General features: G+C 38.5%; 2 protein-coding genes across 3 annotated transcripts; both read right to left on the minus strand.

Moving 5' to 3' along the window:
• Positions 1–351: 351 nt before the first annotated feature.
• Positions 352–8,075, minus strand: LOC116728560 (APC membrane recruitment protein 1-like). The gene is made up of 2 exons (XM_032576778.1): positions 7,497–8,075; positions 352–5,735 (listed from the first exon to the last, which is right to left on the minus strand). Exon 2 carries the CDS (start codon positions 5,654–5,656, stop codon positions 2,723–2,725), a length of 2,934 nt encoding a protein of 977 aa, XP_032432669.1. The 5' UTR covers positions 5,657–5,735; positions 7,497–8,075; the 3' UTR covers positions 352–2,722.
• A 610-nt stretch (positions 8,076–8,685) lies between these two features.
• On the minus strand, positions 8,686–26,896 carry gab3 (GRB2 associated binding protein 3). 2 transcript variants are annotated; one of them, XM_032577309.1, is made up of 10 exons: positions 26,650–26,896; positions 22,214–22,514; positions 16,649–16,799; positions 16,107–16,552; positions 15,604–15,653; positions 13,080–13,326; positions 11,366–11,456; positions 11,027–11,111; positions 9,671–9,790; positions 8,686–9,154 (listed from the first exon to the last, which is right to left on the minus strand). In XM_032577309.1, the coding sequence occupies exons 1-10, from the start codon at positions 26,719–26,721 to the stop codon at positions 9,035–9,037; spliced, it is 1,683 nt and encodes a 560-aa protein (XP_032433200.1). In that variant the 5' UTR covers positions 26,722–26,896; the 3' UTR covers positions 8,686–9,034. The 2 variants fall into 2 exon arrangements, with proteins under 2 accessions (XP_032433200.1, XP_032433201.1); XM_032577310.1 differs by having other exon boundaries at positions 8,686–9,151; positions 26,650–26,894.
• Between the last annotated feature and the right edge of the window lie 22 nt (positions 26,897–26,918).

Raw genomic sequence — 26,918 nt, forward strand, 5'->3', positions numbered from 1 at the left:
TTGTGATTTAAAGTCCCTCAAATGAGTCAAAGTGATGAATTGACCAGAAATTAGATTTCATCATTTAATTAGATGAAACAAATTTCATCTAATTAGTTTTCCAACCTGTTGCTCCACACTGCTGACCAACTGGCTGAAAAAAAGGTAACACTTTCCCCTCTTTCAAGTGATAAATTCAACTTTCTGAGAGTATGGCACAAACCTTTAGGTGTTTGAACATGAGACTATGAACTTCTCTTAACTGGTGGTGTGAATATGTGTGGTTAAAATGGTTCTCAGTCAAGGTACGCTTTCAACCACAGACTTGCTGAACTGATTGTTGAACTGAAAAAAAAGAGGAAAAAACAAAAATAGAGCTAAACCGTTGTCGTGTTTATTCTTATGTAAGGCAGTATTCTATTCAGACAAACTGTAACAGATTTTCAGACAGATAATGCAACTCGATAAAAAAAAAAAAAAAAAAAAAAGAGTTGGAGAACTCAAAATACAGCATTGACAATTTGTAACAACAATTCTGTCCACATTACAATCTACAAATAGTTGAAAATATAAATACAAATACACTGTTTCTGAAAACGCTGTTAAAAACATCGTTTCACAAGAAAATGATACAAGGTGAAACCAGCTTTCTTTAAAACTATGATTTCAGATTCAAACAAAACACTACTTGTTAATTCAGCACACTTGAATTCAACAACTGAGTGCATGACTTTAGCTAGCATTATGAAGTTTATCCAAACAAAAGGTAGCAGGAAGAAAAAAGCATAAAATGATGGTTTATGCCATTTCCAGGCCTGTAACAAGCACAGTAAACATGTTTTCAACTTTATTTTTATTTAACTGCTTCTGGGGAGGCTCTTTAGTATCTCTTAGATAAACAATATCTAGCTTTTTCTCCATTTGCATGAGAAATTAGCTAAACAAATACAGTTGTTTTGCCTTGCAAAGCTTACTACATGTAAATGAAATGTGACAGCTAAAGTTCAAACCCTATCGCCATCGTTTACTAGCACCATCTGTATACTCCCTACACTTATTTATGGGAGATAAATTAGCCAACAGGCACTTTTCTTTTTCATTTTTTTTTTAGTTCGACTCAATGCATTTTACATCTGACAAAATGTGTCTCTGTTTAAGAAAAATAAATTCAAGGCATTTGATATTTCTCTTTCTGAACTGATGCATTGCTGTTCTTTTTTCCCTATAACTAATCTGATCTGAGAATAAATCTATAGAGCTCAAAACAGACCTCACTACTGCAAAGAGTGACTGTAAACATGAACATGAACAGACACTTAAAGCAAAAGCATTCATTGCTGAAAGGCAGCAGTGGAAAAACGAAGCCGCTGCGCAATAAAACCCAGGCCAATGAGTGGCGATAATACAGAACAGAGTGTGAGATTTAGTGTTGAGACCTGAATGTCTACAACATTCCAGTTAAATTCAGTAGCTTAATAAGATGACAGTGTTGGCATTTTCACTGAAAATTACACAACCACCTCCTCAAACCCTTTCAGCCAGCATCTAAGAAAGTCGTGTGCAAACATACAAGGAGCAATGATTTTTATTTTTTTTTTCTATTTATTCGGACTTCAGAGCATTTTATTTAATGCAGCAGGTCGTTATCCTTCTTATTGCACATGTCTGAATTGCTTTAAAATTTTATTTCACCTCCTGTCCATCACAGTGAGTCAAACTGTTCAAAACAATCAGCTGTACAAGAAAAAAATGAGATACAAATGCTACTTTGGATAAACATAAAAGCCGGTCTGAGTCAGTCTGCCCCTTCGCCACGTCATATCAATAAGCTGCCAGTTTGTCCCATAGCCTTATTGTCCTATTTTTTTTTAAACTTTCTATCATACTTTATTTCTATTAACGTTGGTTCTGATCTCTGTTTTGGCCAGTAAACACAAATTATCAGTGAACCGTGTCCTTATGCAAAGATAGTCAGCAGAAACAGGATGCAGGTTTTACAGAAAACTCTACAGAAATATTTGAGCAGATAAGTGACAAAGTGTTCAGGTAAAGTGTGGTTAGAACATTATGACAGCTCTCTAAATAAGATGTTTTTCTTGCAGAAACTCAAAATATAATTACAAGAGTAATTTTGTAACAAATACCCTGTATTTAACTAGAGCATGTATTTAAGTTCACATAAGAAGAGTATAGAAATAAGGGACATTTCTGTACTTCATTAATAAGCAGGAACACTACTTTAAGCAGAAATATTTGTTGTTTAAAAGAAAAGCCTACTAAGCACATTGTTTGGTTAAATTTAATTAAATAATTTGCTTTGGGTTACTTTTGTTTTAGACTGTTGGTACATTTTACAACAATAATGGCTGTAAAATATGGAACTCATGAAAAATAGGAAAAAGTAAAGAAAATAAAGGAAAACAACACAAAACAGACTTAATAAGGACCTACTACTTGACTTATTAGAATTCTCCAATTAAACCAAATTAACCCTGCTGGTACATATTATTTTTTGGAGTCATATGAACCACAGAAAATGACTTCACATCACTATTGATAGTAGATACAAGGTCTCCCCTGATTGGTATGATGGTTTGTCCGAAACATTCCAGAGCAAACAGCTCAATTTTGTATCTAAATAAGTTCCAGACATCCAAAACCACAAAGATATGATTTGGCGAAGGGGTGAAATGACCAGCACCCTGTTAAAACACTCTATGGCACATTTATATGTGATTCACACTCAATTACAGGTGGCCTCAGAGTGATTATTGCAGGTCACAGGGGTCGCCCCATCCCCCTTTGCTTCACTAAAGATAACAGTTTTTTCCTTAACTGAGGGAGAGCTGAGGGGACTTCTAGCATGGGATGGAATCTCCCTACCTGCTAGGGCTCTGCCTTTACTGCCCTGACCGTGAGAGTGTAAATTAGCAGGACTCTGGCAGAAAACATCATCAGATTCCTCCTCCTTCATCCCAAAGGTGCTATGAGAAAGACAGCAATCTGATCGCAAAGGAAGATGACACTGCCTACTGTAGAGTTCTGGATTCTGTGAAACTAAATCGCAACTTACGCCGCCCGACACAGAGCAAAAATACTGCGGTTGCTTGTGGGCTTGACTGAGACTCTGGACATTTTCAGCAATTTCATCTGCCACAGTTACTTCTGATTTCTTCTGCCATGAAAGGCTCGTAACATTGTTACAGTCTCTGACCTCTGAGGCAGACAGAACTATTTTCTTTCTATAATATGGTGAACAGTTTCTCTCAGAGTCCTGCTCTGAGGACACAGCAGGTCTGTTCTCTCTGTACGTTTCAGGCAACTCAAGGCTATCCGTATCTAGAGACCTGCTCCTCCTGTCCAGGGACAGTGGGTTCGATGTGGACTGGCTCGTTAGACCCAAATGCCGCGGAAGACTAGCAACAGCCCATGTGTTGCTGATCAGATTCTGTTCATACAGGTCCAACATCTGATAGTCGCATTCAGCAAATGCGTCTTTTTGTAGGTAGCTTTCTTCAAACTCCTGATAAGGCGATGAAACGTCCTCCTCCAGCTCCATCTGCTCATCGTATTCCCCCTCGTTGCGAAGGTCTACAACATCAAATGTGACAATCGTTGGTAAGGCCTCCATGTTTGGAGTGAAGGTGGAGCTCCTTTCCAAGTCGTCCACCTCACTACCCAGCTTGCAGAGCAACTGAGTGTGTTTTGTGTAATCCACAAGTGCTTGTGAGAAACACACAGTCTGCCCATCCTCTATGTAGCTGTTGCATTCTTCAGACTGAGAATTGATATTTTTGTATGGCAACGCCACAGGCTTGTTTTCTTCAATATGCTCTTCTTTGGGTTCACAGAAGGTCTCAAAGTCTGGGTCCGACGCGCTTCCAAACGATAAACCACTGCATCTTTTCTCACGTTCTGCATTTATGGGTTTTGTTCTTTTGTTGGCAGAAGCAAGCACACTCTCTTTTTCATCAAAAATCTTGGCTTTGAGATTGTTCGTGTTGACTAGTATTTGCGGTTTTAAATTCAAATTACAGATTTCGTTTGCACCAATATCCTGATTTTTACTGAATGAGTTTGGCATCTCAAGAAAATCATCTTTGTACAGATCAGCACTTATCTGTAAGTGACTCATTTTTGGGACAAAGGCAGGATCTGTTGAGCTGACTGGCTCCGTTAAGTAGTCACCGTGTTTTGAACTGGGAAGTTGGGATTTGTTTTCATAATGAGGGCTGATGAGACTCTCATCGGGTGCAAAAAGTTCATAGAGGGCATCCCCACTGTAACTATCCCTGGGTAATCTGCTGGACCTTTTTTCTTGCCCTTCGTCCAGCCCTGGCGTGGTGGAATCATAATATCCCTCATCACTATTAGGACCTGACTCCTGATGTTCGCTTTGAGGGGTTAGAACATCAGCTATGGATGACGTGTCCATCGCTCCAGCCTGCTGCGTGCTGCTGCTGCTGTTCAGTGCATCTGCATTGTGCAAACTTGTCAACTCAGTGGTCATCTCTGTCTGGTCCGGATCACAGCTGTAATAGACAATCTCTGATGTGTTGCTTCCCCAGAAATCCTGAAGACACGTTCCATCCAGATCTTCTGGCGAGGCCATCTCTTCGCCACCGCCCTGGTAGGTGAGATAACAAGAGGCCCTCTTCCCTCCATTTCTGCTCCTCTCTCCAGACACTGTGCTCTCCGTGATGCTGTCATCCTCTTGATCTGCGATGATGTCCCCACAACCTGTGAGGGAATCAAAGCTCTTTAGCGATGAAACCTCTCCAAAAATTTGGTTCAGCTGATCCGACGAACCGGCAGGTGTTTCGGACGCCATCTGAAGTTTCAGACAAGGTTCGCTGGAACGTCTGCAACTGTTGTCGTAACCACCAGAAGGTCCTGCTTTTAAGTTAGCGTCCTTGTGTTTGTCATCAGACAGTTGAGGCTCAGACTTTGGGCTTTCTTTCTCCATGCTGCTCTCCTTTGCTTTTGCATCTGCACGACTACATTCAAGACCGATGGAAATGTCACACAGATCCTCTACAAACTCAGGCACGTCGTGATCACATTCTAGGAACTCTGTGGCACTGCGGTTTGTGTTGCGTTGGACAACAGGCACCTCTTTCTTGCATTGAGGAGAAGACACAGCATTAGCTTCACTTGTATCATTATTTCTCTGGCTTCTGTGATGCCTAAAACTCTGAAAAAGACTCCTTAAGCCTTTTCTTTGTCGGCCAAGGGTCAGTGACTTCTGGTCAGGGGTTGGGTGATTGCATTCCCCTTGACAGCCACTGTGGAGGTCTCCAGCTGCATCCCTGTGGCTGTGGTACTCGAAGTCTCCAGAAGAGACATACCCACTCCTGAGAGCGTTGTCATCGCTGACCTTACAAAGCCCATCGTGTGTTCTGCTTTTGCCGATTCCTTTCTTAGAGGACCACTTGTTCTGATTTTTGTTCCTCCCTCCAAAGAAACTCGGTAGAATACATATACTTTTACGAACACTGAAAAATGTCAAGGCAGTCCTCTTGAATTTTCCCGCTTTCTGAGACTTTGCAGTTTCGTGGATTGGATCTGACGGGAGCTCTTCTGTGACACCGTCAGGCTCAGTTCGCGAAGGCTGATTGGCAGCAGGAGGTGAATCCTTGCTGTCACTTGGTAGCTCCTCCACCTTGCGAGAACTCATGGTTGTGTCCTTCAGAAAGGGGAGTGTTTGACAGAAGCCATAACAGGTTAAATATCAGCTGATTTCCTCCATCTGAGCCCTGTATGCAGAAAATCAGAACTAAAATCAGAGATCATGTTACACTAGAATTTAACTGTAAGAGCACAGTAGGAAAATGTCAAGAACATGTTGTGGTACAGTCAAGTAGATGCAAAGGTTGGCCACCAGTGGTGCTGGTACATTATAGAACGTGGATACAATAATGAAGAAGGAACAATGCTTTCAGTATACACTAATATAAAACACATATAAAATCTAAATATAAAACTGGTTTAATTTATTTTTCATTTGCTTCTTTTGACTTTTCATATCCCTGCGGCTAGCACCCTCCGCTATTCTGTCTTGCTCCTTCCACCACTGACCCCACCTATTACATATATACATATGCATTTTGTATGTAATGAATAAGCACAAATATATAGTTTCCCCATTAAAGTAAGTTTCATCCTGATGTTATTCTTGCTTAGAACTGATGAAGTATTAAACTTATTCTGTGAAATAATATCTATATTATTATAGTTATTATAACAATATAATATAATAACTATATTATATATAGTTACTATATACATTATATTATAATTATTATATTATAACTATAATATAATCTCATATAATACAAACACTATATGATATTATAATGTTTGCATTACTTTATAACTGATTTCCCCCCCATAAAATAGAAATTTTAAAGTATCACTAAAGAAGAGAACTTTTCAAAACAAAAGACAATGAAGAGTGTAGAGGAAACAGTTTGGCCCTGTTCCTTACAAAGTTTGCAGTGAAGAGAAGTTCACTGATTGTTTTTTAAGGGAGGGGATGCATTTCAAAAAATAGAATGGCTTATCTCAAGTTACAGAAAAGGGCATGTCTAAAATGACATAAATAGGCTTTTAGTGTGTCTGCAAGTCGGTGAGACATTCTCAATATGGAACAACTGGATGCTGGATGAACTGTTTTCATTTATTTTCAACTTTTTATAGTAGTTTATTAGTAGTTTGAATAAGATCTGCCATATTTTTTGTGTTTTACCTTCTTAAATATCTGTACAAGCAGACCATGTTTCATTTGTATTTCAAGTTTTGAGAAAAGCTAAAAAAACAAAACCTTTTAAAGTCAAAATTTGTACAATGTAATGTCCTTTTAATCACGCCTATTAGTGAGGCCAACAGGTATGACAAGATAAAGACTTTCTCCAAATTGTATATGCTTTGGCCACTGTAGTCCACCTATTTACACTACGTTGATTTCTTATGTCATATCTTAATTACACTTTGAAATTGAAATTCATACGATTTTTGTTACAATATTTACGTTTTACAGGAAAGCTAATGTACTTTTAAATTCAATTAAAGTTTGTAAAATATAATGTACCTTTACAGCTACTATGATTAGGAGTATTGTGATCAGATAACGAAATACGCACAATTGTAAGGTAGTGGTAAGTAAATAAAACTCTGTTTCTAGTTAAATAAATAAAATAAATGCGCAACATATCCTACCTATATGCTTCCAATACTATAAAAGCGACCGAATAAAGCCGCGTAAATGCGACATTTTACGCGGTTCCCTTTATTAAGAATCTGGCGGTTTAGCTACAGCGTGAATACATGCAGCAGGTAATAAAGCAACAGGCGATATGTTCAAATGTAGCAGCTGAATTTTATCAAAGTCCTGCGTTAAAAAGGTGAGTCGGCGTTCACAATTTTTGTAAACGGAACAAAGAACCACAGTCAGCTACAAAAGGCAGCAAAACAAAAGCACAAAGCTAACAGCCCTACAGTGAAGTAAGCAAACTTACCGTATAATCATCAAGTGCGGTCACACGGGTCAGGTAATGGTTTTAGGTGTCGGGTATGTGTTTCAGTGTCTCGTTTCTGTGAAGGCTAACTTGGCTTTAACTTCTGTACACCGCCTGGTCTGAGGGTTAGCCAGGCCTCGTTGCAGCTTTACCAGCAAAAGGCTTCAGTTGGTCCAAGCTGCATTTAGCTAGCTGTGGTGCTTGCTAACAACGTTGAGGACACTCACCGCCCCCAATCCCGAGTGTCCCCTTTTAGGTTTCTGGCTGTGATGGGAGTCTGTAAACAGCTGCTGTTGCTGGCGGTTCCCGCTAGCCTCTTTAACTCTGCCAAACCTGAATTGAGGGCAAAATGCACATCAGCCGAAACCGCGAATCGACACCAGGGTCTGACTCAGCTAAGCACATTAAATTCTCCTGCTGGGTCAAATTAAACACACACAAGTGAAATCCTGCATGGTGACTTCCTCCCGACTTCAGTGATTTTTTTTTTTCTTCTCCAAAATCTCCTTTCCTGGCTCTCCATTACACAGCGCATGTCAATGACGCAACATGCTTGTAACCATGGGAACGCACAGTGCTATAAAAATAAAAAGCATTATGAAGCAAGATGATCCTTAAAAAATATAAATAAATAAAAAATATATAAAGATAACACTCCTTTTCTTTTTTAAACTACAAAAGTTGTTTGTTACCTGTAAAAAAAAAAATAAAAAATAAAAATATATATATATATATTTAAATATATATATATATATATTTTTTTTTTTTTTTCCCAGCCTACTTAGATTTTATGTTTTTCATTTGAGTATGTGGTGTGCAGATGATTAGCTTGAAAATTGAAAATACCAGTCAGGAAAGAAATCTTTGTTCTGTTGTTTGACTTTGCATAACTAAGGCTACCAACAAACAAACAAACAAAAAAAAACATTAGAAAATTATAATGTGAACTTTACAGATTGGCGATGGGCTGAAACTGTTACCAAAAATGGTCAGCCAAAGAGTTACATGAAAGCCTCCTGAGACTCAAGTGGCTCCACAGAAAGCTCATCATGAGTCCAAGCCCACTCTCTGAGCAAAACCCCTTATGATTCCCACAACATATTTTGACTGGGAATTATGCTGCAGGAGTACCTGGAAAAGTTTCAAGAAGGTTCATGTCATTTATAGAACACAAACACTTAGACCTCTATATAGACTTAGACCTTTATATTACATTTATACATATATTTACAGCCTTTTTTTTATTTTGACAAAACTGAATGAATCTTAGGCTACAATGAGCTGAAAAATCACAGTGAGCATCGCATGATCAAGTACAATTTACATTTCTGTCCTGCAGAGTGCAACTGCTCGCTTCCTCTCGAAAAAACAAGCATCTCATGGCTTCATGGCTTTTGTGTGACTTTTATTTCAGTGCTGTTCTTAAAAGTGCTTTTCCATTAATTCTTTACGTGAATGTCTTACTGTTTTTGTTTTTTTTCAATATTGTTCTTGAACTCCTGTTCATGTTAATGACCGCGTCCTCAAACATGTTGTCTTCAGGTTTTCGACTGCCTGACGTCCTTCCACTCCATTTTTGTGTTCTGTAGGGCCTGAGTCTTCTTCTCGTCCACCTGCACGTAGTCCACTTTGTACTCGTCAGCGAGAAGTGGCTTCTGCTGGACGTAACAAAGGAGAGAGAGGGAGATGGTAAAGAGATGTGGTGAGATTCTTTTTTGCTACATTAACACTGATCGGTGCTTGTGTTAATTTTCTTCAAGTAGCACCAGCGTGTTCACGAAGTGGGATTGTCATTATGAGCCACCAGTTAGCAGCGCTTTGTTTGGAGATTGACACAGTTGTAATACAGACCATGTCACATGGATCCAAATACTAATTGTAGACTTAGGAAAATTCTCCTTTTTCAAATTGCAATAAAACATTGCTTCCAAGCCGAGTGTTTGTTGACCACTGCAGGTTGGACATTAACAACTCAAAAGTACTCTACACAGCCCCACTCATATGTCTCTCCCTCATGCAACAACATCAATTTGCTCCAGTAATCATATAGTGGGACACACATTTATAATTCCAAGACGAACACATAAACAATGATAATAGCAATAAAAAACAAACAATTATGCAGCCATTAGTAAAATAAATTCCTGAAACTTAATTTGTCTGCCAAAACATACCTTTTGCACAGGGGAAGGGGATGCAGAGTTGAAATCCAGTGAGAGATAATCAAGGTTTGAGCTTCTCTTCCAGTGCTGAGCTGCCCCATCCAAGGGGAGACAGAGTGATTGTCTCAATTCCTGCCAGAAAAACGATGCAACATCAACCTCAATATTCTAGACTGAATTAACCATTAGAAAACACATATTTTATATTACTGATATGTACTGAACAAGAAAGGCACCATGAAACTCAAATATCTATTTTTTTTCCCCCTGGACAATAAACACGTCACAGTAAGTACTATCACACCAAAGTGTTGACAGTGTCACTGCGTAAAGAACTAGTCTCATTTTAATATCAGCAAGTTGCTTAAAATGAAGCAGAAGATGCAAAAAAAAAAAAAGAACTTCATTATAAGCAAATTGTATTTTTTAAGGCATGCACGGGCATTCCTGACATTTATTCAGGCTACGACAGAGAGAGAACAAAACGTTCTGCAGACAATAGGAATAGGAAGGTCGAAACTATTTATGGGGAAGTTCCTTTTCATGTTCTGAATTTCTGTCGTGAGACATGCTTCATTTTGAAATGCTGGCAGCTTTTTATTAACCTGAGTTAGTGAATCCTGTTAGCTATGTGACAACCTAACGTGCTAAAGACAGTTTCAAATGTAAACTCAATTAGACATTTTTTTCCCATTTGAAATTAGTACTAAAATCCTATTTTGCAGCCACTGCTGTTTCACACACACGGCGTGATATTCCCTCTTGTAATGATATTGATAAATCTAGAAAAAATGTTTGCAGTTTCGTTCTTATAACTAAGATATAAAGAAGAATCATGACTGGTAAAAAATACCTACAAAGTCTTCCATGAAATACAGATTAGTTCATCTTCATATTAAATGGCTACAGGATAGGCCACATTTATTCATTATCAGAAGAAGTAGCACATAGCAACCACGTCTAAATCTAAAACACGTCTGTGTTGGGATTAAAACCGTATTTCAAAAAAGTTTAAGCAAATCTGCATACATTGAAGAACAAAGCAGCAACTATAAACCTAGTTAGATTACAGAACAGAAATCTAGGATTTCTTAGATCTGTGATGCTTCAACTGATTTTTCCACTTACTAATGGAGCTATTGTTCATATTATTATTGCTTAAAATGAACTTATTTTCTGAACAACATGCAGACCAAGCAAACCCCCACAGCAAGCTTTCATGGTATGAATAAAATGCTAATAATTTCTTCTGAATATTAATCAATTCACTGAGTCATAGTGTTCACTTTATGCCTACATAAAGTGAACACTATGTATGCATAAACACTTTGATAGTGTTTTTAAAACATTATCAAATCCAGATTTTACCAGTGCAGAGCAGTTTGTCACTTCGTCCGTTGAACTATCCCCATTTTCAAGCCTTCTGTCAAGAGGTAAGTGGGTCAGTGGAAAGCTGTGATTAAAAACAAAGAGAAACATAATCTAGATTAAATAAAAAATACCCAGCCACAGAGAATATTTTATTCTATCCTATTATTTTTATTTATGTATTTTTTTGTATTTTTAGTGCTTGTAAGGTGTAGTTCCAGTCCATATGTTTAGAGTAAATGTCTTTCAATTGTATGTGCCTTTGTCATATCTAAAGAAAGTTTTGTAATAGATCTACAATCTGAATTTGTAGATGTGGAGAAGTGCTTTTGCTCTCACCATGAATCAGTCATTACTCTGCATAGCGGGATATGAGTGGGAAATTCAGTAATTGTCGAAAGGCCTCTCAGGTCTAGAGGTGGAGGTCGAACTGTGGATTCAGAAATTTCAAAGTTAGCTATTTGTCAGCTTAACACAGTTGAAAAGTATTCAAATCCTTTGACCGTTTTCATATTTTGATTGTTTGTTTGTTTTTTGTCTTTCAACCAAAAACCTCAATAGACCAACACAAAGTGGTGCATATTTGTGAAGTGGAAGAAAAATTATATAGAGCTGTCAAAATAGTTTTGAAATGAAAATCTAATACCTGTGGTGTGTGTACAACTAGATATAGTTGTACACCTAAAATAAAATCTAGTGCAACCAGTTACTGCCAGAAGTACCCTAATTAGTGTGTAATTTAAGCTCAATACATCCAGATGCTATGAAGGCTTTAGAGGCTTCATGACAAGATGAGGCAAAGCTTGTTCTGCTGGAGTTATCGCTGCACAATGGCTGTTGGAAACGGGAAATGTTTTGCTTTCAGCTGCACTACGAACCAAGTGTCCATGCATTTTCTCCAATTCACAAAAAAACAGAGCTAGTCCTGTGTCTCACATTACTTTATGTGCACGTGCACTCTAAGAATTGTAGTAAACTGAAGGTGATATACTACATTGAGAAGATGCAGCATTTGTGAAAAAATGTTAGGCATTCAGACATTACCAACATCGTCTAAATGTTTTTTTTTTACATCTCGAGAGAGGTGCTTTTTCTGTAGTCTCGCAAATATATATCTTAAAACGGTCTTCGTGCTGAATTATTGTGCTGATGTCAGCCGCTCGATTTCACATTATGGCACACTGCCCCGAAGCGAAGCAGAATCCTCAGAGTTTGAATTAATAAAAATATAAATGTGCATCAGATTCACAACATTTAATGATTCAGTGGTTGTAGCTTGACGGTTGTTCAGGAGGCTCCACTTCTGCTTCTGGGTCAAAGATGTATGTTTGTACCACTGTGGATTTGTTTGCAGCCATTTTGTCTGAGGTGCTAATTTAAACACTGAGTTGGGAGGAGCTTATTTGCATAATAGTGATGTAGCCCTGAAACAGAGCATTCCTTAATGAGCTCAAAACAGGCAAAACTAATCAGGTAAAATCTCAATATCTGAGAATAAATTTGTTTAGTAAATGTAATAAACATTTTTGTTTAACCCACAGACTTATCCTAACTTGTTACCTTTAGATCTGCAAAACCATAATGACCCTCCAGCAAAAGTCAAACTAACCACATTTTTTAATGTCTAATTTTAAGCTTTATGTCAAAGAAAAACATACATGATTCACAAATAGAGAATATATGCATTTCCTTTAACAGAACACTCCATGTTTACGAAAATTGAAGGGAAAAAAATCCCCTCATTCCCCAAAAAACAAATAAACAAAATAAAATCTGCAGTGGACATTTTCATGACTGCATAAAAACAATTCAAGCTACCAAAAATGCAGTTTTCATTGTTATTCCACTACATAATTATGTACTTCTTTGTGTTGGTGTGTCAAATAAAACCCTTATAAAATGCCTTGATGACAACATGTTCAAGGTGTATGAATACTTTTGAGAGATGCTGAATAATTCCCAGACGATGCTTGCCATGATAAAAATTAGACCTAAATTAGTTTTGTTTTTTTTCTTTCTTTTTTTTCACACTCGGACCTGAAATTCTTCTCACCTCTCCGTAAGCGAGGCTTGAGGTGTCGGTGAACTGGAGGCGGTGCAATTTCTCCAGGTTGGCACATTACTGGGCTGAGTGACGAGGCAGACTCAGCTTTGGAGTTTGTACTGAGGAAGCTGAAAGTCCTGGGGCTCATGGGGATGTAACTGTCTCCTTCAACAGATGGAAGAGACGGAGAAGGGGACGCCATGGGGACGTACGACTCAGACTGGTAGCTTTGAACTTGTACCGTATTTAAACAGGGCTGAAAAGAGACAAAGTCATTGGATCAGACAGGTGCATTAGTGTTTTTGTAATGCAGACGAAACAGTATGTACACATGCTTAAAGAGCTTTCAGATCTCCTAGTTTTGGTAATACCACTGTAGGACATTCTCCCCTTACCACATGCTTTGTAATTGGAGAAAAGTGCTTTTCAAAGTGGATATTTTTTAACAACTGTCTTGGGTGTATATGTGCACAGTATCTGGCAGGAGAACATAAAGCAGCCTACTCTGAGCCTGCCCACTCTTGCTTTGTACGCCACAACAACAGCAGCAGTAGTTTTATTGTCTTTTCTGTATGTTTATTTTACAAATAAACATTGTCTGAGAAGCCTTCTTCATTTAGAGGAGACAGGAAATAGCTCCAGGAGAATTACTGGCTTCACCCTCACTAATGCTCAGGATGCCCTTCCTTTTGTATGTTAATTTGCCATTTGATGTTCAGGTTATTGCCACCTACTGGCACGGCATGGGTATGTTAATCTAGATGGAAATAGTTTAAATTAATAAAGATAAAGAAGATTTGGAGGGCTGTACTCTGGCCTTTGTATGTAAATCTACAGGAAAAGTCCTGATCTTTTCACACAAATGAAGAGCATTTGTGTATCCTGAATCGTTCCACCCTAAATTTGGTCATATGTATAGGATCACGTTCCTGCTGAAAAACCCAACTACCCATTTTCAGTATTCTGAAAGATCCCACAATTTTCTTAATTACTGTATTTCAAGTAACCCGTGATTCCATGAACTGTAACAAGGTTCCAGGGCCTTCGGAAGAAAACAAGTCCACAGCATCACAGAGCCAAGCACTTAAGCATGAGCTGCTTTTCCACATTCATATTTTGTAGCATTTCAGTTATATTTCCAGTAGCTTTTAGTAAACTACACACATTTATATTTATCAAAGCAAGGCAAAAAAGAAACACTTTTACTGACATGACGGTCCCTAAAGTTAACCACCTGACATTTAAAGACAACTTCACATCTTAATGCAACTCTTTGCTGTAATTCTCTAACAGGCAACTTTATAATATTTTTTCATATTCCTCATTATTCTACTCACTAGTGCCCCAATAGATATGGTACCTCTTCCAACTTTGCTTATTACAGTAGCAGAAGTTTTAAACCTTTTAAGTATAGAAGAAGAAGAGTTCATATTTTCTTGTATCCATTTTCTGATTGAAAGTATCTAAAGATCTACACACTGCCTTACGTAAATGCCATGTTATCTTGTCTCTTCAAAGAACTTGTTCTAGAAATGGGTCTCTGTCTCACATCATAAAGTAAACAACTAAGAAAATTCTTGAAGAGTTTTTGATGCTGTCTGCTATTTGGTGTGTATCGGTATCTTTTGGAGGTAAGTAGGCCCAGGTCATGTCAGCTTTTAGTAGCGAAGAAGCCTGATTTTTATCTGGTTAATGCTAACGCCAGCAATAGCTAGCATTAGCTTGTTGCAATTGATAACGTACACAAACTAATATGCTTGAAAACAGGCCACAAATCTGCTCACAAATTCTCTGGCAAGAATTGAGACAATCTGCACCTGCTGCTTTTTTTTTTTTTTTTTTTGCAGTTGATGCAGTGATGGACTGCGGCTTTTAAAGCTCATCATCACATTTCAAGAAATGCTACATTTTGCTTTTTGTTTTTGTAATATCTTAAACTACATTCTGCCATGCATTCTTCTTCCTTGAGTTAAGGTTAGCGCAGTTGTAGAAAAACATCCAATTACAATATGAAACAATATTGTAAAGGTAATTTTTGTTGCATATTTTCCCTACTCTAGTTCTTATTATACAGCATGATTTTCCACCCACTCTCTGTGACCTTAAGTATTTCAACCATTAAAATCTATATCAGATGTATCCACCGAGGGTATGGGAAGTCTGTGGTTGCATAGTTTAAATGTAATAAAATACCAAGCAGTCCTTTGTGATTGTGAAGAGCACAGACAAAATATTGTTTGGCTCTACTTGAGTTTGACATGACTTTGACTTGATGATACTGAATTCTAAGAAGTTTAAGGATTTGTTTTCATTTACAAACAAAAAGGTCTGTTGTACTGTTGTAATGCATAAACTTTAAATGTGATTTGTGTTAGATTTTATTCCATTTAGACAAGGTTTAGTTAGCTGTTTCCTGCTGTTTCAACATTGTTGTGATTAAATTAACTAAGCAAAATTCCAACTAGCTGAAGCTTGTAGTTTTATGTGCAAATGTTTTCATCGTACTCCCAATAACAACACAACATCTTCTTACCAAATTAACACTCTGTCTTCTGTTCCTCGTTAATCTGCTGTCGGTGTTGCCTGAAAATATGAGATAAGAAAAACTTCATCAGATTATAAAGCAATATACAACCGTAAAAGAACATTTTAGCAAGTTGCAGGTTTTATGGCTTTCTGCCCCAGGCAGCATGATCTATGGGGGCGTTGTGAGGCAAAATAGTGTCAAATTTGGAATCTGATTCAAAGATTAAGGTTTGGCGCATAAGCATTCAGGGCTATCTTGGCACTAGGACCACCTTATATTGATTGTCTGTATCATTTTACATCAGATTAATATTATTTCATGTACATTTTGGGGTAAGTTACCTAATAAAAGGGTAATATTGTTTCCCTCTTGACAAATGGGCTTCATTAGGGAACAAATGTGGCAGAAGAATGGAATCTGCCAACGGGACCTTTCATTCAAAAACCGCCATTAGCTGCAGCTATGTTTTTATTTCAGGCTGCACACATACAGTGAAATAAAATCCGTACCCATTGTGAAATGATCCAATCCGGACAATGAGGTTCTTCTGGAAAATACCGGCCCGCTGGCGGGGAAGTGCTGCGGACTGAACGTCTTTGGCCTATTAGCTCCTCCGTCACTCAGCAGCTCTGACAGGTGAGTTGGCTTGGGCGGTAGCGGGGGTGGTGTTTGGGTGTCGCCGGCTGCCTCGAACACGGTGGGAGAGAAAGGTTTGTCGAACTGGAAGACGTTTGGGGAACAGCGATGGAGCGGCGAAGAGGAGGCGGACGGCAACACTGGGAAGCTGCACGGAGCGCTGAAGGGAGCGTTGGACATCCTCCCGTTGGAGTAAAGAGACGGGCTGCGGCTCATGTGAGAAATGGAGGACAAGGAAGACTCGGCGTGCACGTCCTTGGCTGCATCGTCTGACAACCTCTGCTCCAGAGAGATGTCAGAGTTCGTGAAGCTGTCTTGTCTACAGATGTAAAAAAAAAAAAAAAAAAGAGAGAGAGACATAAACACTTGTTACACATCAACCAGTGGTGTACAACTTTCTCCTGATTCCACATACCTAGTGGTTACACTCCTTGTTTCACACTGTGAGAGGAGGAGATAATCTCGTGGATAGCTGGTGTCTGGTTGGCTCGCTAGAGACACTCGATCACTGTCCACTGATGGCTGAATGGAGGTGGGGGTAAGAGAAGATCCATCATCTGTGCTCTCTGATTCAAACCAAAGGAGAAACAAACACAAAGAACTGAGTTTACATGCAGCTAGAAATGCAAGTCACAGAAAAACATGTGGTGGCTGCTTCAGTTTGTGCTCCCCTCTAATGAAGCAGGTAAATTTAAAGGGCCGATACGGGGATGTTTTCACAGGGCCGGCGAAGGTCCGACGCACATGTCTCCCACTTCCCTCTTTTTTTATTTGGATATTCTGTCTCTCTTTGCTCAGTTTGGCTCTCGTTCAGAAATTTCTTTCATTCCATCTGACTCGAGGCCTTCGAGTCAAGGCCGTCCCTGCAGAACCGTGTGTTACGACAACAACAAAAAGGAAAAGAAAAAAACCACAAAAGGTTTGTTCTCAGGAAACTACTTGCTACTCTCAGAGGTTTACGTTGTCTTGTGGTCACGTTAAATAAGAAAAAAGAAAAACATTTCAATTCCTTAGAAAAGATTGCAAAATAATTGTTTTGTTTTTTTTTTTGTAGTTGCAACAACAACGTGACCTCGCTCTATCTCATCCAAGCAGATGTCACCGTTCCAACAGACCTCCTGAGGTTTTACAGAACATCTTCACTGAGCCTTTTTTTTTTTGACAGCTAAGCTGTATCTGAACAGCTTATTGTACTGTTTAGTGAATTCATGACATCATTATTGACATACAGCACCTTGTGAAATCTATTTTTAGGAAAAAAGTAGCACACAGCAGATGATTCAGCATCAGTTAATCTGCATTTAAATTAAATAGAGTACGACCAAATAGCTAATATTTCATTTAATTTGATTAATAGATGATTTTATCTTGGTTTAAATACTTGTCTGATGGTCTAAATGTTTAAAGTAGAATCAGTTGAGGAAAACAGCATTCCAAGCTTGAAACATTGGAATGTTGTTTTATCAATTGAGCATCCCACAGATTACTGCTTGGCCCATCAACAGAAACTGGAAAGAGTACAGCACATCTTCAAACCTAGCAAGATTTGGTCATGCAGTAAGGAGAGCATTAGCAAGATCCACAGCTCATCTGTGAAAATCTCATCAACATTCCTCAATGAAACATAGTGGTGGCAGCATAATGAAGTAGGGAGGCTTTCTTTAGCCAAGATAGGACAACTGGTTCCAGTTAATAGGAAAATGGTTGGGAATTTTCATCTGTTGTCTCTGTTATTATTACCATTACTATTACCATCACGTTAAATTCCAATCAAATTAGGGCTGGACAACAAATTAATAATATACTGTATATCACAATAGACATATCAATAGGCAATATGTCAGATGGAATATTCAATAATTTCACTGAACTCCGATCCAGAACTGCACAGCATTCTGGGAGATGTAGGCAAAGGAAAAGGCTTTAGATGCTCAACCTCTCATGTCCAGCAAAGAAAGGTGAATGGCATCACTCAATAACAACAACAAGTAGTTACCTAGCAACAACTTGTTGAGCGACTTGCGCAGCAGCAATTTCATGTTTTGCCACGGTGCCTCGTAGCTGCTTAAAATAAAAAAGCAACGCTGTGGAATAAAAACTGTGGATACAGCAGATGATTCAGCATCAGCAGCAAATATTGGCAAGGTCATGCCAATATTTCAGCAGTATTTCAGATACTTAAAACAAAAGCTAATAATTATCGGTATGGACTGTTACGAACCGCCTACATTGTGATACATTCGTTAAGCCCTAAATCAAATGCACTGTAGTTTGTCAAAATGTAGATAGGTTGAAGGTTCTTTTAATTCAATTCAAAATACTTTAGTATCCCTAAAGAGAAATTAACCATTGTAACTCAAGTTATACAGGTTTCTTCAAAGAGTTTATGCAGATACTGATGGAAAAGAGATGCAGTTGAACTTAGCTGCCTGGAAATGACTCAAAAAAACGGTTGATTAGCTTGTAATGGCCCCCGGGTGGTTCTGCTGTTATCTCCTCTGATAAAGCAGAGACACTATGCTGCATCACAAGCAGCATGTCAAAACGTTTTTTACTACATGGAAACATCCTTACATGCACATGAGTCGGTGTGCCGACAGAATGTTAAGACGCAATTTGTTGCCAAGCAAGTACACAGTGCATATAGTTTGGGTCACGGGCAGAATTGTCTGGAAATATTTTACATATCGATGTGTTAGGAGTTTTAAGTAGAGCAAAGTTTACTCGTCTGGGTTTTTTTCGCTGCTGTGGGGAGGCGTTAGATGGCTCTGGTGGTGGTAACCACGGCTTGATAAAAGTGCGATTGTGGAGCTTGTTTGAGAGCTTAGATACAGAGAAACTAATCAGCTGGTTTTGCAGACCAGAAAAGGCGTGATCTTTTGGTGTGAGCTCGAAGTGTGAAAACATTCTGGACTGCAACCAATTTGAGGCTTCACATCATTTCCTCTACAGAGTCATCATCAGTGTTAGTTTGAAGGTTTGGTGCCCTAGGCAGGAAAGTGGCTTTGTGACCACAAAATGTCAATGTAGCACAGTAAGAAAGGTTAAATTATGTCAATAAATATGTTTTGTTTTAATCTTTGTAAGATAGCTTGTATTAAAGGATGCTGTTATTTGCAATGGGAAATTTAAGATAGATAGATAGATAGATAGATAGATAGATAGATAGATAGATAGATAGATAGATAGACAGACAGACAGACAGACAGACAGACAGACAGACAGACAGACAGACAGACAGACAGACAGACAGACAGACAGACAGACAGACAGACAGACAGACAGACAGACAGACAGACAGACAGACAGACCCAGGTAAGATGGACAGTGAAAAACAGACTTTTTTTCTATTTAAAAGAATTTTTTTTTTAAAAAAACCCAAGCAGAGGGTCACATTTTGATTACACTTAAAAAGACAACAGCCAAATCAAATTTACTTATAGAACACGTTTCATATGACGGTTGTAGACTCAATGTGCTTGGAAGGACATGTAAGAATGAAATAAAAACGATGAAACGCTAAACACACCAATTCTACCAAATTACAAGTAAGAACATAGAGATTTAAAACAGCTCAGAGAAAGAAGATCCCATTAAATCTGGAAATGAAAGATGTAAAAATAGGCTAATGACCGGGAGGATAACATTTTATGAAGCCGAATACATAAACCGAAGTAAAAGCTTGAGAGAATAAGCATGTTTTGAGTTTGCTTTTAAAGCTAGACAGTGTAGAAACTGATATGAATTCAAAGAACAAGAGCTGATACAATAAGAATATGTTTAAAGGTCTGTCAGGGAAATATTCTAGAAGCTTCTCGGCAACACAGGAAGGGGCCAGGCTGTTTAAAGGTTTAAAAACAATCAATAAAATGCAGATTGTGCGTTGTGCACAATCCAACATTACAGCTCGGTTTTAACATGCTTACAGGGTTTGATAACAAACAGAGGATTCAAAAGAGGTTAAGTGAGATTTTTTAGATGATCAGAGCCTACAAGAAGAATTTCAGTTTTGTCCATATTCAAGGAGATTATTAACAGTTACAAGTAAAATTTCTGGCTATTTGGGCATCAAGAAGATGCAAACCACAAATAGCATTGGCCCTGATATGGAGTAATGAGATATTTATGAGCTTTTTAAAAACAATGATCAACTTACTGGTGTCATAACTTTCAAGAAAAAGAGCACAAATGTTTCCTGGATGGAGTTTCGTCTATTTCGAAAAGAGCTAATGAGGTATTCTATAAGTGCAGTCTGTCTGTCCCAGCTTTTTTTTTTTTTTAATTTGTCAAACTGAATTTTATTAAAAATAAAGTTGGTGCAGAGGCGGAGCATCTGAGTAATCCCTGTTTTTAGATTGTGAAGTGGCAAACCTAGCAGAGGAGTGTGTGTATGGGGTTGTATAAACGTTAAAGTTGGTGCTTTACCCGATAAGCTATCGAAGGTCGCCGCACCTCTGTGAACAGGCGGCCTCACAGTTTCTCACTTATAGCAGTGGTTCAGAAGCAGTGCTTTCAAAAACTATTTATAACCTTTGAACTTTTTCACATTACAGTCACAAGCTTTACTGTACTTGACTACAATTTTAGAGAAGAGACCAAGAACAGAGTTGCGCATAATTGTGAAGTGGGAAAAAGACTCGTGGCTTGCAGGTTTTTCAACAAGAAAATTTAGAAACATTAGTTGTGCTTTTGGATTCGGCCCACTTTAGTCTGATACCCTAAAATGAAATCCAGAACAATTGAGAAGTTATCTAATTAGTAAGTAGATACACTTATGCGTGATCAGCACCATGAAGACCAAAGCAGTCTTATATTAAGACATCTCATAGAGTTAATTAAGAAGGGAAAAACAATCAGAGAACCAATCCAGATGCTCATGTCAACTCTAGTATTATCCATCCCCATTTTTGTATTATTTTCTTTATATTGTTAAGTTTTTAAAAAGTATTTTACTAAGTTCTTATTATTTTTGGCTGTTCAGCCTGCACTATGTGGCCAATTCTCCTTCAGCTGCAATTGGATACATTTACATGTATGTTAGTCAAACAAACATCAATGCACACTGTCCCATTTGAGTACATAACAGGGACAGAAGGTGATGGCAGCATCATGCTGATGCTGTGAGGATGGATTTTGTCACCAGGAAAAAATGTAAAAATTGATAGATGGAGCTGAATCTTGGCCAAACTGGATAAAATCCCAATTGAGTCTGACTGAGTATTTAATGCTTCCAATCTTACTGAGCTTAACCTATTTTGTAAAGAAGAACGGAAGATGATGTGGTGCTAGTGACATCAAGACATGCACTGGCTGAGGGTTTGGAATCAACTGGGAGAAAGCTGGGTTACCCTCTCAGTATGTGGCGTGTCACTATCGTTGAACAATGCAGGAGCACACCACACTTTTCAGATCTTTTATGCAAAAATCTCCCTTTGAGACCATGTGTCTTTTTCTGATGATTTAACAATGCCTGTGCTACCTAGTGCTGTCACTAAAACATCCACGTAAAACTCATTCTAGTTTGTGGTTTTAATGCGACATACTTAGAGGTTACATGGTAGGGATAATGTTGCTAAGTACTTTATACTTATAACCAGTATTCTGCAACTTATTGTCGGAAATCTTACTCAGTCTTTGTTCTTTCACCAAAAGCTGAAAAAGGAACAAGACAAACAGTTCTGACCTCATAATGTTTACCTCTAAGTTTGCCACTTCCTGAGTGGGAACAGTGACGCCACTTATTTTGGTGTCAACATAGTTGTTCCCATGGCAGGACGCATGTGTATTTCAACGAGACAGGTGCATTTGTGAGCTAACTCTTATTTTAAAGCAGAACTTAAACAAAAACTACACTGTAAAAAAAAAAAAAAAAAAAACGGTAAAATATCGGCAGCTGTGGTTGCTATAAATTTATCGTATAAATACGGTAAAATATATTTTACCATAATATAATAATAAAAAAAAAGATTTCTGTATTTACCTGCCTCCTCCAGGTTCCCGAAACGACAAATCTGACTGATGTTGCTGATCCAGCCGTTCATCTCCTCCTCCGTGTTGGCCACCAGGTAAAAAACGCGGGAAGACGTTTTCACCACGAAGAGGTGCTTCCCGTGAAAGTCCCGCTTTATCCGCAGCTGGTTGTTGAGCATCTCCACCTCACATTCCTTCAGGTCGATGGTTCGGATTGGCTTCTTGGAGTTCTTGCTCTGGTAGTATTCCAGCACATCTGGGTTGCCACACATTCTCCCCGACCGGAGCACGAACCAGCGCTTCCGCCACGCCTGCAGGTAGAAGGGAACGGAAATTTTATATTTCGATTTTTTTTTTATTGGTTGATTTACGATTTCATTTTAGAGGTAATTTGCAGGTGTAATGTATACCACTTCTTTTCATTGTATCTACGTGACTCTTTGGGATGTCGTAAAATGACGTAAAACTCTTGATTTTCAGTTTTAGAAACAGTTTTAGAAGTTTAGAAACTCTTAAATACGTTTGTACACATTTTCATGTATTGCTTCTTTCATCAATATTTAAAAAAAACCCAAAACATTTTAACGTGGTTTCTAGCTCTATTTGAAACATCCAGTGTTTATTATGCAATAAGCAACCATTTTTACCTCAATAGGCTCTGATTGGTGATTAGCACCAAACAGAGCTAACCACCAAAACAGATTATCTCTGGTCAAATCAGATTTTCTTTCCTATTCTTTAAATGCATTAAAACTAGGAATTCCTACCATAATCAGGCTACAAATGCATCAACCAACAGCATGCACTATGATGCACCTAATTTGAGTTTTTGAACCTCAAATACATGTTTGAGACAACTGGTTTCATGCACCAATGGGTACAGCTTTGCCATTCCTTCCTTTTCTGTTTAGTCAAAGCAATTCTTTCTATCAAAGAACATTTAACCATTAGTCCTTAAGAAAAGCAAACGCAAATTTTGAATTGCTCAAAACTGGAGTCCGCGGGTCAGGCCTCAAAGCAAGCTGGAAAATTGAAACATTAAGGAATTTATCCACAGGTATTGATCCTGCCTTGCAAACCTGCTAAACAATCCTTTTGAAAATGCCTCAAAATTGTTTGTTTAATTAAGATAAAGAAAAAAAAAATCTGTTTACCACAACCAGTTCTTCATCATGATAAAGCGCAACAAGTTTAACAAGAATTTACTTGAAAGCAGAAATGTCAGTAGTTACATAGTTACATGGAAGAGCTAAAAAAAAAAACACAGTAGCACAAGTCGAGAAAGTTTTATTTACCTCTCTAATCTTGTTTGATAAGTAAAATATGATTTATTAACCATTTCAGTTATTAGATTATTTTTCATAATTCATCAATTTGAGTCATTGTGACCTTTAAAAGGCCTTACACGGCATTTTTCCTCATGTGATTCTTGGAGTTTGTTTCTGCAGTGGCTGCAGAGTTGTTCTTTTCCTCAGGTCATCGTTGCTGTTTTGTTCTTGTTGTGGATCAGAGAATCTAATCATAACCTCTGCTCCCAACAGCTAACTTTGCAGTTTTAATCATTTTCTTTTTTTTTGCTTTTGTTTTGGTCAGCAAGCGGAACCTCAGCTCCAGTTTCCCAGAAGTGCTGAGAAGAGGAAGTTGACTGTATTTAGCAGAAACACAACGAAAGGGGTATTTATACATTTCTTGGTTTATGCTGAAAACTGAGTTCACTCTTTACTGAAAATTTATATTTATGAAACCCCTGAAGCTATTTCACCCATTTCAGCTAAGAACTAATTATTTCACATTACAATATAGAACAATTTAAATAATTAAATAGAAGAAAACTGTTAATAAATCATATTAGGTAACCTAACACAACTTCTCAGGTGTTTGTTTTTCTTTTCCTGGTTTTTGAAGGCATTGTTGTGGGGCAGTGATGTGATTCTATAGAATATGTATTTTGTTTTCTTCTTCTGCACAAGTCGGTCATAAATTCATGTGCTCACACCAGGAAATGGGTCGACCCACAGCACATTTGGTGCTAATAACACTGCCGGCTTTCAGAGGAAACCATAACTACAGATGGCAGTTTGATCCAGCGGGTGTTCACCATATGCAAAGTTCTGAGCCCGGGTGAAAACAAGTTGTTGTTTTTTTATACCGAGGTCAATCTCCATATATCAGCTGCAAAGGCAATCTATATATATTTACAGAGAAATAGAGAAGATATCTGTTGATATATTTGAAACATGTGAGAAGAATACAAGGCAAAATAAAACAAAAGTTTTTGAGGTATAAACATGCTTGCTTACAAAGTTTTTCCATGCATCTTTGCTTCATCCTTTTTGGATGAAGTTAGCATTTCTGCCATCATGTGACCAAAGTAAACTTTGGTCAGTTTCTAACGTCTTGCCACAAACTGAGTCATTCTTATCTGGGTCATTTATACATTTGCAGAAATGACTCACTTTTTGCAGCAGGTCAAATCTGTCCTGTTCGCAACCCGACAGGTATAAACAAAGCAGTGTTTTGCATCTTAGTGCGCAATTACAATCCCTTTCCAAAGCATCCTTAAACTCTTTTGCTTTTTGTCAAAGAGCAACATCAAACTTTCATGCAATAGTCTCAACATAAAGAAGCATTTAACTGCGAAGTTGCATTTGAGAGAAAAATGTTAGACCTATTTCTAAAGAGTGTGGCTGAATTAGGATTCAGTCCCCTTACATTTCACTTCAGCAATTGTCTTTAGAAATCACATAGCACTACAAAAAAGTCACAAAGTTGTAAAGAAATTTGAAGTATATTTCCGTTACAACGTAGCTTGAAAAAATAAGAGAGAAATTGTCATTTACCTAAACATAGAAAACAAGCTAGTCGAGCTATTCGGAAAGCATCCTAAGGGCCTGTGGTCACTCTGGAGGCGCTGCAGAGCTTCACAGCTCAGGTAGGAGAATGTGTCAAAAATATTAGTTATCTGCTGTAAATCTTGCCATTATGGAAGAAAGAGATAAATAAGCATTAATTAAAGAAAAAAGTTCCAGTTTACAACAACACAGGTGAACATATGAGAGAATGTGCTCCAGTCAGACTGGTCCAAAGTTGAACTTTTTGACCTAATGCTGCACAGCATCATGACACCACCACGTTGTGGAGAGTCTTTGCTTTAGCAAAGTCGAATAATGCTGGTAGGAGTTGATGGGAAAATAGCTGGAGCTAAATTCAGGGCAATTCTGGAAGAAAACCTGAGGCTGCAGAAGGTTTTGACTGTGATGGAGATTCGACTTCCCGCAGGACTACAGGTAAATCGGAGCATATTTATGTGTTAGAACAGCCTTGTCAAAGTCCAGAACTAAACTTAAACCAAAGTTAACTTATTTTGTGAAAAAAACATGGGTAAGAATTATAATCTCTTGCATACTCCAGAGAAAGATGCAGGTGTAATTGCATTGAATGGGGCCTAAATACTCCACACTTTTCAGATTTTTATTTGTATCATGTATCATTTTCGTGACACTATATTATTATGCTCTATGTTTTGGTCTATGACATAAAATCCCCAAAGTACATAAAGTTTATGATTGTAAAGTGACAAATGCAGGGAAAAAAAGACCCTGTTCCTTATTTTGTTTCTTCAGGTGAAATTGAGCAAAGAGTAAAGTCTTGTGCAGCCTCATTTTGCATAAACAGTTCTGCAGCAGGGAGCACAACGATTATTTTGAGCAAGATAATTGAAATTTCCATACTGCACTGTGCCAGTAGTTGACATTTGAATGAGGAAAACAGCATGGCTGTCTGTCGAACTAAATGAAACATAATCAGCAAGATTTGCATGAGTTTCTATTTCCAGCGCAAGCCCCTTACCCTCATCAGCACACGCACACACACCCCCACAACTCCACCTAGGCTTTCCTTGAACCGCCGTTGTCAAAAGGGCCGTCCGCCTCCTCCACTCATGCAGAGGAAGTGCAAAAACAGCCATCATAAAGCGGGACTATTTCTGCTTGTCGCTTCGGTGTCTGGGTGCTGCTGACATTACTTCCCATGTTTCACAATACACAGTCATCCCACAAACACACACGCACACCCCCACACACCCCCACACACACACACACAGCAGCCCAACATCATCACATGATCCCAACAACCTCAAAACAATGAAGGCTGTATGCTGTTCCACAGAGCATATACATGCAGGTACACTCTTAACTCCACAGGAGTTGCTTCCATGAGCATTTACACTTCTGTTGCTACAAACAGTGTGGGTGGATCAGTGAGGTGGCAGATGCTGAAACGAGGAAGACAACGTGAAGAACACTGGAATTACAATAAGCATGTCCAAGTCGGCGTGTGTATGAGTGCGTGGGACCTAGACCAGCACACAGACACAAGGTGAAACAGCGCAGCCTCCCCTTCCCTTCCACGTCCCAACAGAGGACAAAGACAAGAATCTGTACTTACAAATCTCTTCAGCTTTCTCTCCGGGGGGGATTTAATGAGCCAGCCGGTGCACACCACATCCCCGGCACTCATCTTGACTGCAGAGTGTGTCGTTCTCACGGCTGATCCACCACCGCCTCTGCTGCTGCTGCTGCTGCTGCTGCTGCTGCGAAACTGAGAGCAATGTGAAGCATATCCTGTGTTCTGGTATTCAGCTCAGCCACTCCAAAAAGGAGGAAGTAAAGAAACTGATCATACTGACCGAGAGAGAGAGAGAGACGCAGTTAAAG

Source organism: Xiphophorus hellerii, chromosome 11 (genome assembly GCF_003331165.1).
Source record: "Xiphophorus hellerii strain 12219 chromosome 11, Xiphophorus_hellerii-4.1, whole genome shotgun sequence".
In the NCBI taxonomy this organism is placed as follows: domain Eukaryota; kingdom Metazoa; phylum Chordata; class Actinopteri; order Cyprinodontiformes; family Poeciliidae; genus Xiphophorus; species Xiphophorus hellerii.